The 14,041-nt window shown below is 45.5% G+C and overlaps 1 protein-coding gene across 10 annotated transcripts in view; it reads left to right on the top strand.

Moving 5' to 3' along the window:
- LOC134339507 (nuclear factor 1 X-type-like) overlaps positions 1-13,674 on the top strand; it is a 423,369-nt gene extending 409,695 nt beyond the window's left edge. For all 10 annotated transcript variants that reach the window (XM_063036098.1, XM_063036099.1, XM_063036092.1 and 7 more), the window contains one exon: positions 4,463-13,674. In XM_063036098.1, the coding sequence (XP_062892168.1) occupies positions 4,463-4,477 (15 nt within the window). In that variant the 3' untranslated portion in view covers positions 4,478-13,674. The remainder of the gene's footprint in view (positions 1-4,462) is intronic.
- Positions 13,675-14,041: the final 367 nt, after the last annotated feature.

The raw sequence follows: 14,041 nt of genomic DNA, 5'->3' as shown, positions 1-14,041 counted from the left end.
TCCTCTCGGCTTCTAAATTCAATTCCATGATTAATGAAGGCCAATACACCATATGCCTTCTTAACCACAGAGTCAACCTGCGCAGCTGCTTTGAGCGTCCTATGGACTCGGACCCCAAGATCCCTCTGATCCTCCGCATGGCCAAGAGTCTTACCATTAATACTACATTCTGCCATCATATTTGACGTACCAAAATGAACCACTTCACACTTATCTGGGTTGAACTCCATCTGCCACTTCTCAGCCCAGTTTTGCATCCTATCAATGTCCCGCTGTAACCTCTGACAGCCCTCCACACTATCCACAACACCTCCAACCTTTGTGTCATCAGCAAACTTACTAACCCATCCCTCCACTTCCTCATCCAGGTCATTTATAAAAATCACGAAGAGTAAGGGTCCGAGAACAGATCCCTGAGGCACACCACTGGTCACCGACCTCCATGCAGAATATGACCCGTCTACAACCACTCTTTGCCTTCAGCGGGCAAGCCAATTCTGGATCCACAAAGCAATGTCCCCTTGGATCCCATGCCTCCTTACTTTCTCAATAAGCCTTGCATGGGGTACCTTATCAAATGCCTTGCTGAAATCCATATACACTACATCTACTGCTCTTCCTTCGTCAATGTGTTTAGTCACATCCTCAAAAAATTCAATCAGGCTCGTAAGGCACGACCTGCCCTTGACAAAGCCATGCTGACTATTCCTAATCATATTTTACCTCTCCAAATGTAAGACTCACTGGTCTATAATTTCCTGGGCTATCTCTACTCCCTTTCTTGAATAAAGGAACAACATCTGCAACCCTCCAATCCTCCGGAACCTCTCCCGTTCCCATTGATGATGCAAAGATCATTGCCAGAGGCTCAGCAATCTCCTCCCTCGCCTCTCACAGTAGTCTGGGGTACATCTCATCCGGTCCCGGCGACTTATCCAACTTGATGCTTTCCAAAAGCTCCAGCACATCCTCTTTCTTAATATCTACATGCTCGAACTTTTCAGTCTGCACTAGGATCACCAAGATCCTTTTCCATAGTGAATACTGAAGTAAAGTATTTATTAAGTACCCAGGCTATTTCCTCTACTTCTATACACACTTTCCCACTGTCACACTTGATAGGTCCTATTCTTTCATGTCTTATCCTCTTGCCCTTCACATACTTGTAGAATGCCTTGGGGTTTTCCTTAATCCTGCCCGCCAAGGCCTTCTCATGGCCCCTTCTGGCTCTCCTAATTTCCTCTTTAAGCTCCTTCTTGTTCTCCTTATAACCTCCTAGATCCCTAACATTACCTCTACCACCATCCCCAACAGGGCAATCCACACACCCATCGCTCCGTGTAAAAATATTTACCTCTGACACTCCGCCCCCCAACTATACTTTGCTTCAATCAATTTAAAATGATGCCCCCTGGTGTCATCCAATGCCACCCTGGGAATGAGTCTCTGGCTGTCCACTCGTACTTTGCCTTTTATCATCTTGTACATCTCTATCAAGTTACAACTGGGTGACGGGGTGGAGATACATCTCTACCAAAGGAGGTGTGAGGTGCTCCTTCCCTCCACTAACCTGCAGGTCACCCTCAGGCAAGGTGTAGCATCTGCTTAGCCCCCCGATCAGGGGCACGTGAAGACATGGGAGCAGGAGGTGGATGGTTGTCTGAGCAGCTGATGCATATCACAAGTCCTGGTTATGCAACCACAGTCCTGGTTATGCAAACAATCTTAGAAGAGTATAGATAATGGCTGGGGCCACCCATCTTGTAAAGACACTGCCCAGAAGAAGGCAATGGCAAGCCACTTCTGTAGAAGGACTTGCCAAGGACAATCATGGTCAAGACACGACATCATACGACACGACACATGATGATGAAGAGGATCAAGTTACCTCTCATCCTCCTTTGCTCCAAAGAGAAAAACGCTAGCTTGCTGAGTCTACCTTCATAAGTCTTGCTCTCCAATCCAAGCAGCAATACCGAGCAAACTCATAAAATTACTGTAAATTACAAAATAAATAGACAGTGCAACAATAAAGAACTAACGAGGTAGTGTTCACAGGTTCATGGACCATTCAGAAATCCGAAGGCAGAGGGGATGAAGCTGTTTTTGAGTCATTATGTGTGATTCTTCATTTTCATGTGCCTCCTCCCTGAGTGTAGTAATGAGACGAGAGCGTGTTCCAGATGGTGTGGGTTCTCAGATAGATGCTGCCTTCTTCAGACTCTGTTTCTTGAAGATGTCCTTGATGATGGGGAGGGTTGTGTCCGTGATGGATTAGAGGTTAATATGGAAGGATAATAGAGTAGTTGGATAGAGAGGAGGAGCGAGTTTAGATAGAGAGGGTTAGAGACACAAGATTGATAAATAGATATTCAATACAGAGGATGTTCCACTTATATTTCTACAAACCAACTTCCCCTCCATGGATTGGCATTTACACTTTACCCATCTTCCAGCAAGCAAAACCTGAAAACACGTGCCAAAACACACAAGAACAACTTATAACACTGTTATAAGACTATTGAATGGTTCCCCAATTTGGACTCTTGAACTAAATTTACATCATTATGAACTTATTGTCTGCCTGCACTGCACTTTAACAGTAACAGAAACACTTTATTCTGTATTCTGTTATTGTTTTCCCTTGAACTACCTGTTGTAATGAATTGGGCAAAGCGAGTTTTTCACTGTATTTCAGAACATGTGACAATAATAAACCAATTTACCAATTTAAAATGTTAATATAAACGTAAATGCACACTAATCTACATTCTTAAGTTGATCCTTTGCAAGTATCTAAAGCTTCTTACGTGAAATTAATGAAGCAAGCTGTATGGACATAAAACTGCCCTGCAGGTTTGAACAATGAACCATAAACCTCCCCCTTTGGCATAGTGCACTGCCGTCCTTGGATCCTTTGAGCGGAGAAACACCGACCCCTGGTGGCCATCAGAGGAACTGCAGCGGTCTCAGGGTAATGCTCTGACAAATTGAATTCATTAGACACATTAGATTAACCTTCAGCAAATACTTAACTACAACTTTGTCATTGAGGTCTGATTTCAATCCTAGATGCAATTATTTTAAAAGTGCAATGATGAGGTTTCTTTAGCTCTGTCTATCCCTCAAAGGTGATGTTTCACTGCCAATTCAGATTCAGATTCATTTATCACATATACATCGAAACATACAGTGAAGCGCATCAGTTGCATTAACAAGCAACGCACATAGTGATATGCTGGGGCAGCCCTCAGTTTTAAATGTTATCGTAATACTTCAGATAACTTACTTTGCTGGATCTTTTCCGATGTGACCACACTGTTGCCAAGCTGAGTTGACTTTGGTGTGCACAAGTATGGTGAGGTACCGGGACAGTGATCAGCAGCATCATAGGCACATGGGTACAGACAACACACAGAATATAAATTATACAGGACAGTGTGGAGAGAAAAAAAAACTGTGCCACATGTCGAGCAGCCACTGCCTCACAGAGAGACCTCGGGTTCAATTCTGCCGTTGTGTATTCTCCCTGTAACTGAGTGGGCGTCACCCAGGCACCCCGGTTTCCTCCCACATCCCAAAGTTGAGTTGTATCTCTGTGTGAATTACACCCAGTGGGTGGGTGCAGGGGAAATCTGGGGGTGCGGGGGAGGGGCAGGAGGGGAGTTGTTGGGATGGAATGTGGGGAAATTAAAGTAGTATTAGTATAAATGAGTGTTTGATGGATGGTGTGTGACTCTAACGACAAGACCAGGTAAGAATGGTGCATTTTATTTACAAGTATCAACGCACACTTTGTCCAACACCTCCTGTGCCTGTGAAATAACAGGCAATATCCAGTGAAGATGTGGAACTCAAATTGTATTTGGAAGGTTCCACTTGCATCCAGAGGTGGTACCGATAGGTGAGAAATCCTGCAATGAGATGCTGTGCAGGATCAGTCAAGCTTTGAAGTTGAAGGTTTAAGGTTGAAGAACATGGCCGAGGGAACAATAAACACAAAATGTTCTGCAGATGCTGCAAATCCTGAGCAATACACACTCAAAATGCCGGAGGAACTCAGCAAGTCAGGTAGCATCTATGGAGGGGAATAAACAGTCAAATCTTCTGGCCAAGACTCTTCATTAGGTCTGGAGAAGAAGGGGGCGGATGAAGGGTCTGGGCTCAAAATGTCTACAGATGTTGCCTGAGTTCCTCCAGCATTTTGTGTGTGTTACTAAGGGAGTGATATAGCATCATATTTGTAGTGCACCTAATATGAGATATCTCTGTCAGAGTCGCTGGAATGAGAAATGATGCACTCTCGGCACTGACTAAGATGAGTACAATGTGCACAAAACATCAAGGAAGAAAGTTCATAAAGAATTTAGAAGCGTTTTCTTTAGATGTAATGCCATGTACCTTCTGGTCTGTGTTTTATCCTATTAATGACCTTTCTCTTGTTCTCCTTGTCTCTCCACAGTCTTGGTTCCTCTGATAGTTTCAAGTCTTTTCCCACTGGCCAGCGACAAGACCACCTGATACCTTCCTTGACACAAATAAAATTGGCAGAGAGAGAGAGAGAGAGAGAGAGAGAGATACATATATACTGTATATTTATATATATACAGAGATAAAGAGAGAGACAGGAGGAGGGAGAGAGAGATAGGGGGTGGGGGGAAGGGATATTCTATCATCGCTGAACACTGGGAACTGTAAATGAAACCACCAGCCGTCTGGGACAACTCACACATTCAAGGAAGAGAATCCAAAACAATTCAGAATAATAACCCCGGCCATAGGAATCAATTTTTTTCCCACTCAGATTGGCATCTAATGCCATCATACATTTTGCAGTGTAATGAGGCTTCAAGTTTGGTGGAAGCATCACTTGTTTGCATTTAATAAGGACCGTGATTTTAAGCTTTTAACCAGTATTACGAACAAAGACTGAAGGGTTCATGGATGTAAAGTGCACCAGAAAAATGGTACATGATCAAACCCAGAATTAACCTTTTTGTTTAAGAAATAACACTACAACCTACAATGCAAATGCGATATTATCTTTTTAAGTGCCTCTTGTTAAAATGCATTAAAGGCTGCATAAATGTATTCAAATATTTATAAATATATACATGTATAAACTATGGAAGAATAAACCCAAATAGTTAACCCACCCTCCATCTACCCCACCAAAATGTGCTACAGCCTCTCAAACCCTATTCTGTGTCGGACAGTCTTGGCCATAAATGAAAGTGGCCTGGCTGTGATTTAGACCATTTCCCCCACGAGGTGCCATGGAGGGGAGAAGGAGCCTCTTGGACAGGCCGCACTGATGTCTGGTCGCTGAGGTACCCCTTTCCCAGTAAGAACGCGCCGTTGTTTCCATCACTGGCCCAAGGTCTCGATCTCAGTGCCTGCTGCATCGTGGCCGCTTGCCCTCCAAGATAGGATGTGTGAGACTGGCTCAGGCCTCCTGAGCCTACTTTGTGCCTCACTAATTAGAGTGAGGGCTTCCCTCGTTGACCGAGTGATAGCATTGCCCTCAGCACAACTATGAAGTCTGTTGGCCTCTCCCCCTAACTTTGTACGCAGGTGGGGTTGAGGGAGGGCTGTGGGATGGCTAGAGGGGAGTGTATGAAGAAGGAAAAGGCTCACAACAATTAAAGTGTTACATGGAGACAGGGCCACAGGGTGGGAACCACCTGCACACAGGGAATCGTTTCAGATAGGTGATCTCCAATGACTTTCTTGTCCTTGAAGGTGTAAATGATACTTCCACCAAATGAAAAGCTTGTTCAGCGAGTCCACAATTACTGGGTAACAGTACACATTACAGGTTGCAGAAGGGGAGATGCTCATCTACACAGCTCCATGCCGTCGTGGCTCAGTGTAGACTATGGCCCAGAGGCTGGGGACAGCTCTCCCCATTTCCACACCCTTCAGTTCTGGATCGAGGTGGTAGAACTGAATTACCTGGCAAAAATTTAAAAACTGGGGAGGGGGCATGGGTGTGCGAGAGATCTTGGCTAAGTTTCGCCGATATTGGGCAGAGCACCCCATGCGTTAATTCGCTCACTAATAGCATTACGCAGTCGCTCATTTCTCCATTGAGTAACAATCTTTCAAGGGTCAGAGTGACGTAACACAGGATTCCACCGCAGACTTGTTATTATTGATTATCCACTGGGAATGGAGGGATGTGGATCAGATACAAGCTGAAAGAATTTAGTTTAAAGCAACACACACACACAATGCTGAAGTATCTCAGCAGGTCAGGCAGATTTATTTTAATTTGGCCTGGTACTCAGTGCAAACATTGTGGGGCATAGGGCCTGTTCCTGTGCTGTGTAGTCCTATGTTCTTGAGTACAGGACATATCACAGGGAAGACCTGATAGAAGATTATAAGGTGGCAATCCTACTCATTCCTCTGTGCTCAACCTGTTCCTGAACCCATCCCAGACACTCGCATCCTCTCTCCAGCCAGAGGTTCCTCCAACACTGTTTCGTCCTTTCCTATCCTGCTGGCATACCCTACCCTCCTCTCCTTGCCCCTCCACCCCTCACATGTTTTCACTTCTTCACCCCCAGTGCCTCCCCTGTCCTTACCGAGCACCCTCCACTACCTTCTCACTATCCTCCTATGAAGGGCAGCTGTGAACTAGAAGCTCGGTCTGCGGGGACAGTGGAGTCCGATCTCCCTCTCAGAGGGAAGTGGGTAACAACAGCCTGAAGGGGAAAGGTTTGCTAGGCTGGGAAGCAATTGGAAGGTCCTGCCAAAGAACATGATTTCCTCAGATGGGCTGAATGGCCTCCTTTAGTACCACCCCATGGTCTGTGCTGGTTGTCAGAGGCTAGGCCAGCTGAGAAAGGGCTTGAACACTCAGTGTGTTGGGGTGGCCTGAACTGGTGTACCCTTCCCAGGACGAACCACTAAACTATTCCTTCGGCCTACACTATGTCCACATCCCCTCCATTCTCGCGCGTCGATCTAAAACCCTCCTAGATGCCTCTTTCACACTTGCCTTGATCACCAGCCCTGGCAACACATTTCAGGTACCCACCACCCTGCAAAGATCTCCTGCAAACTCTCCTCCTCTCACCCCAAATGCAAGCCCTCCAGTGTAAGAGATTTCAACCCTGGAAAAAGATACTGGCCCCTCATCACCTTATAAACTTCTATCAGGGAGACCCTGTGATCTGACATGTACTACAGAACATAGAATGGTACAGCACAGGAATTAGCCAATGTCAGAGCCAAACACCATGCCCAATTAAATAGTTTCCCTTCTGTCTGAACATGACCTATATCCTTCATTTTCCTGCACACTCATGCACCTATCTGGACCCTCCTATGTGCCTCTATCATATCGGCCTTTACCACCACCCTGGGCAGCACATTCCAGTCACCAAACACTCCCTGTGTAAAAAAAAAACTTGCCCTTCACATCTCCTTTAAACCTTTTCCCCTTTCGCCTTAAATGCATGTCCTTCAGTATTTGACTTCCCTGTCCTGGGAGAAAGATTCTGACTGCTGCCCCTACCTATGCCTCTCATAGTCTTACAAATTTCTATCAGGTCTGGATGGGACGTTTTGCTGAGAGTTACAATGTCAGTGGGGACCGATTTACTGTTCCCTCTCCAAGAGACATCAGCTCTTTAAACTTGCTGCGAGATTGAGCCTGCTTGAGAAAATACATCCCATGTGTTCACTGGGCCTGTTCACACAGTTATTCATGAGGTTGCTATGGTAAAGTAGGAGATAGTTCAAAATCAGCAAACGCTATGAAAGAATCTCAGTATAGGAGTGTACCTCAGGCAAGGCGGGCTCCTGGGCCAGACATGGAATCCTCAGCATCTGCTCAACAACCAAAACGGGGCTAGATAGAGGCGTACCTTAAATGACCTGTAATTTATCTATCTGAACCATGTGGGTGGAATCAGTGTTGCTGACAAATCATTGAGTGACCCAATAACTCACTGAGCAGACTCATTAACCAGAGTCTAATGCAGTGATGCAAGTGGATTTGAGCGTTTCGTTTTGGATTTGGCCGGTGGGGGGGTGGAGGGTGGAAGTGGATGGAAATGGTAGGGGTCACTTCACGAGATGAGCATCTCTTCAAGTTCAACACAGAGAAAATAAAGCATTTCTAGATGTCACACTGCATTTGAACTAGATAGGCTTTGTAAAGAATCATCACTGTTAGGGAATTTTTTTCCTGCTTGCATTCTGGGTAGTGATAGTTTTGGCTTTGCTTTCTGGTTTATCGCTTAAAAGAAAAAGAAAAAAAAAATCTGGTTGAAGTTCTTGCAGATTTAACAAACGCAAAAGCTACCTGTTTCATGCCAAGGGGCCTACTATTCTGGTTCATATTAAGCACAGCATAACAACAGCTCACATTTGACACTTAAAGAGGCAATGTCCCCTTTTGTTTCCTTTCTGTTCTTTCCTGAGGCTGGCTCCCACCTTTAAAGCATCGATAGGAAAGCCACGTGATTCGACAAGGGCTCCCACCCCTCAGACCCCAGTCCATGCCCTCCTCCCCCATCGCCACACCCCAGACCTCCCTGCTTCAATCTGATGGTGCAGTTGGGAGCGTGAGGAAGGCAGAGAACTGTCCCCTGACTCGTGAGCTCTCTGCAAGATAATTGTGGAACGCTCCATCTACTTCCCACAAGATTTGGTGATGTTTGCAGAGCTCTTTTCGTCCGTGATCTGAAGTTTGCCCCCCCCACTCCTATCAATGCTGCCCCCTAATTCAACCCTCTCTCCGGATCTGTGCATCTTGCCTAGATTGACTGCGAGGCCAGACGACCTTGAGAAGGGCGAAGAGGAAGTCTGTGGTCAGAGGACCACTTAGAGCGATCCCAATATTCCCTCTTGCCAAGGGGTGTGGGGATTACCAGGAAACCACTCTCACCCTGCTATGATGCCACCTTCAGCTTGCCCACCAGCTGACAATATCACTCTCCTCCTGAACGGTTTATGGCATAGACGAACAGGAGGTCATTGTTGGAACTGGGTAGAGAGAAATGGAGAAATAGGAGTCTTGGCTCCTGCAGTTCTCATTCCCCCCTCCCCCACCGTTCCCCGGGACTGCCACACTCAGACTGCCCTCCCCGCCCTGCCCCACCCACCATGCTCCAAGGCTTCTGAGGAGCTGGATTGATAACGGGTTACGGTGACAGGGAAGCCTCGTCCCTTTCCCCTACTGCAGTGCAGAGGCAACAAAAGCCATCTGGCATTTTAAGAGACTCTCCACACTCCCTTCCTGCCCTCGGATACTCCACCACCGTCTCCCAACTGCAAAGTTCCACTCTGGGAAAGGCAAATCTATCATACTCTCACCCCCTAGCTAATAGTGGCTCTCGTTCCCACTCTCTAACACCCCCCGCACCCCCCGCCAGGGAAGTTTTGAAGAGATTGCAGATTGGATTCAGTTTGTGAAACCTTTGGGATACTATGTGTAAAGACAGACAAAAGGGATAATGTCTCTCTGTACAACTCAGTTAAAAGACTGTAATATCGACTGAGAAACTGGCTAAAGTTTAGCCAATGATACCAGCTTACTCCACCCATGGTTACGCTCTGCATCCAGTCAGGTGAAGTGGCCCAGCCAGCAAGGAATCTGAAAGAAAAGGTCCACTCCATCTGAGTGGGACTGGAAGTGGCAGTGGATGAGGTGTGTTTCTCTAGCACCTGACCACGTGCCTCTTCCTTGTTCCCATTTCCCATCATTCCCTTAAAACTGTCCTTAGGACTAATAAGTTAGTGCTATATGCCCATTCCCTAGTATGAGGTATTTTAGTTTACAGGGATTACAGGGGGCTGGACTACACCATTCCACAGGAATGTTCATGGTTAACCAACGACATTTGCCTGGGGAAAGAGGAGAACACGGGTCTAGGAAATGGGTATATCTACTGTTTAAACAGTAATTGTCCAGGGTCAGGTTGATAGGGATCACATTGCTGTCTTTGAAGGGAAAATTTGGAAGATGCCTTTGAGTTTGTTTTCAATAAACTCTTTTATGTCCAACCAATAGTAACACTGGGTAACCCAGAGGTGGGAAGGGAGGCCATAAACAAATCTCATAAATCCCATTATTTCTTTCCGTAATGATTATGTAGCAACCTTCAATTCCTCTTGGGTAGGTCCCAAAATACTCGGCACCAAATGCAGACTCTTTGAAGTGCAGTCCACCTTGACTGTGTTTTAATTTCCATGGGTTTCCCCTCCACTCCTGCTGCTCTGATGGAGACCCTAGCAGGAGCAGAAGCACCTTTGTGGTGAAACTGGGCACAGAAAGCTCTATTGATCTCCCAGATCCCTGCAGAATAGTTCTCCCCTCTTCCTGCAGGAGATTCAGCTCGACCTCTGGTGGTGGAAGTTTGATGTTTCAGGAAGGAAACCGAAATGGCTGTGACTGTTTCTTGAGGTTGAGTGTAGCATGCAAGCTGCAATAGCGTATTCCGGACCAGGCTGGAGTCTTTCCCAGTGCATCATCCTTCCCCACACCTGGATGGTACACCTACATGCCCACATCACCAACCAGGACAGGAATCTGCCTTGCCTTAATGCAAGACTGCTTGACAATCCAACAGCCTTGCTTATTTAAATCATCCATTCTAAAGTTTTAAAATAAACGTCAACCCTTTTCTTAATTCCCCCATTACTTTATTCCCTGCCATGAACAAGATCCACATTGGGTTAGGTAGACGATCTCCTGAGGGTTGATTGGTTGAGTGTGCAAAGCTGTAACATTGATAGACATCTCAGTGGTTATTACAGTCTTACCCTCACACTGTATCAGCCACTTTCTCCATAGCAATCTCTCACACACAAAAAAAAAATTGAAAAAAAAAGAAGAAAAAAAAAATCACAGCTGCTTAAAGAGGAACAATGCCTGGTAACAGCAAACTGTTCTTGACTCAGTAAATGCACAAAGAGGGACTGATGAATAAACCAGGTGGGAAAACTGCTGGAGAAACCTATATTACAGGAAGCTCATTCAGTAGGCGTCCACAGGAATTCTGTTATCCCAAGATTATTAGGTCCCAATGGCATCATATTCTATGGGGATTCTCCTCTGTGAGACCCTCATTGGTACCCAGCTGACAATTGCCCTGTCAGTTAATGTACCCTCAAACATCACATTAGAAGTAGACTCAGTGAACCGGGGTGTGCTGTCTCTAATGTATCGATAGAAATTATTTCATTTTATAAGAAAATGTCCCCGCAAATCATGTCAGCTTTGGGATAACATCAGTTGTCCATTAGTTTCCCATCTTGGTTCCGTCTGTACGCCCCTATTTCGTTCAGTAAACAACAAAACCCACTGCTTCAGCACTAGGGTGATTGCGCAAACCTTTTTTTTTCATTTACAACTTAATAAAAAAAGCAATCTAAAAAAGGAAAACTTATTAAGGCCACCTTACTTGTTATTTGTGATGGAGATTTGACAAGTATTTTGTCAAAGGAAAAAAAAGAATAACAGTTCTTGATTGAAACCAAGTGCAATGCATTGGATAGTTGAATATCTTTGTATGTTAGAGATTGTTGAAAAAAAAGAGAATTTGTTTTTCTATTTTTTTTAGAAAGATCTGCCTTTTTTTAAAGTCCTTGCTCCTTGGGACTCTAAACAGAAAAGGGGCGATTCTTTCCCAGCCTTTATAAGTGTGGGGAGCTAATGTATTTCTTGTTTTCTTTCCTGTTTTTATTTTTTTATTATGAATGAATCTGTACCCCTTGGGGAGGGCTGAAGGAGAGAATTAAAAAAAACAGATAATTATAAATAAATGGTGCTTTTTATGATATAAAGTACACTCAATTCTATGATTGCAGTATATAGGTAACAAAACAATTAATTGTTATGGACTCTCACTGTAGGAAAAAAAAGAAATTCACTATTGTTTATCTTTTATTATTTCTTTGGAACATGTCTCTCTCTCTAGGCTGAGATATACAGTGTAGTACTAATGAAGTTTGGTGTTTCCCTGTTTAATCGCTTTCCATGGCAATGGAGTACAGTATCATATATGTTAATCTATGGGTTTCTGTGATGTGGCAAACTGCAGTAATCATGTTATCTCATTGTCTTAGCCTCACATGGTATCCATGCCAATCCCTTCAACTTATCCACCATCAGCTAAAACAAATTATAACATTAAAAAAAATGTTAAGAAAAACAAAATTCCAAGCAAGGTGAAAAGTAATCCTCACAACCATGCTTAAGGATGAAAAAAGATGGGGGGAGTTAGAGGCAAAGAATCGATTGTGTAGGCCCAACACCATACTGACCTGTTAACCTTCCCTAAGACCAATCTAACAGGCTGGGAGGTGATAGGTAGAAGGAGTAAAAGGCTGAAGAAGAAGGAGGAGGAATATCATAGTAGAGGATTGGATTGACTGTGTAAAGAGCCCATTGACCTCCCCACCACTGCCACGGCCTCCTCCCGTTCCTACCCACCGACAGACGCTGGGGTGTTGGTTTGAGGTGTTAAGTATCTGGCTGGCACTATGGGGGGGGGGTTATTCAATTGGGAGAGGGAGGCAGGGTCTGCTTAATCATCTCGCTGTGGCACTAAGTGAGAAGCAGGTTCACCCTAACCATGATCTCCTGCTGACCTATCAACTTACTCTAAAATCAATCTAGTCCTCCTCTCCCTCATAACCCTCCATTTCTCCATTGTCCATGTGCCTATCTAAGAGTTTCTAAAATGCCTTTAATGTATCTGCGCCTATCAACACCCCGGCAGCGTGTTTCATGCGCCCACCATCTCTGTGTAAAAATTTCCCTCTGATACACCCCCCCCATTTAAAATTATGCCCCTGATAATTGTCTCTTGTGCGTGCAGCTTTGTTTCTTAAATTCCTTCCCTGATGTTATAGTCTTCCATTCCGTTCTCCAGGCTTGCTGGATATTCCCACCTCCTTTCGGGGCCCTTCAGGAGAGTGAGCGATAAACCTTTCTGGATACAACTCTACTTCCCACATCCACTCTGACGTGTCTGTCCATGGCCTTCACTACCGCCACAATGAGGCCACACTCAGGCTGGAGGGAAACACCTCATATTCTGTTGGATAGCCTTCAACCCAATAGCAAGGATAGTGATTTCCCTAACTTCTATTAGTTTCTGTCTCTTCCACTTTCTCTCTTTCTCTGTCCCCCATTCTGTCTCACCTCCTTCACCACTCTCCTCCTCACCTCCGACACCACTCTCCCCCTCATCTCCTACACGACTCTTCTCCTCACCTCCTACACGACTCTTCTCCTCACCTCCTTCACTACTCTCCTCCTCACCTCCTACACGACTCTTCTCCTCACCTCCTACACAACTCTTCTCCTCACCTCCTTCACTACTCTTCTCCTCACCTCCAACACCACTCTCCCCCTCACCTCCTACACGACTCTTCTCCTCACCTCCTTCACTACTCTCCTCCTCACCTCCTACACGACTCTTCTCCTCACCTCCTTCACTACTCTCCTCCTCACCTCCTACACCACTCTCCCCCTCACCTCCTTCACTACTCTCCTCCTCACCTCCGACACCACTCTCCCCCTCACCTCCTACACGACTCTTCTCCTCACCTCCTTCACTACTCTCCTCCTCACCTCCTACACGACTCTTCTCCTCACCTCCTTCACTACTCTTCTCCTCACCTCCTACACGACTCTTCTCCTCACCTCCTTCACTACTCTTCTCCTCACCTCCTATACTACTCTTCTCTTCACGTCCCACACGACTCTTCTCCTCACCTCCTACACGACTTTTCTCCTCACCCGTGCATCTTGTCCTCCTGATGCGCCTCCACCTTCTCTTCCCCTCATGGTCCACTCTCCCCTCCTACTGAATTCCTTCTTCCTCAACCCTTTACCTCTTCCAACTATCACTTCCCAGCTTCTTACTTCACTCACCCCTTGTGCACCCATCCACCGTCCTTCCCACCTGGCTTCACCTATCGCTTGCCAGCACGTTAGATTGACAATAGAGTAGGTTAAAAGGACAGCATTCCGGTAAATCTCCTTTGCATCCCCTCTAAAGCTTCCAGATCCTTG

Source organism: Mobula hypostoma, chromosome 29 (genome assembly GCF_963921235.1).
Source record: "Mobula hypostoma chromosome 29, sMobHyp1.1, whole genome shotgun sequence".
Lineage (NCBI taxonomy): Eukaryota > Metazoa > Chordata > Chondrichthyes > Myliobatiformes > Myliobatidae > Mobula > Mobula hypostoma.
The sequence above is the reverse complement of the archived record's forward strand: the minus strand, read 5'-3'. Positions and strand labels throughout refer to the sequence as shown.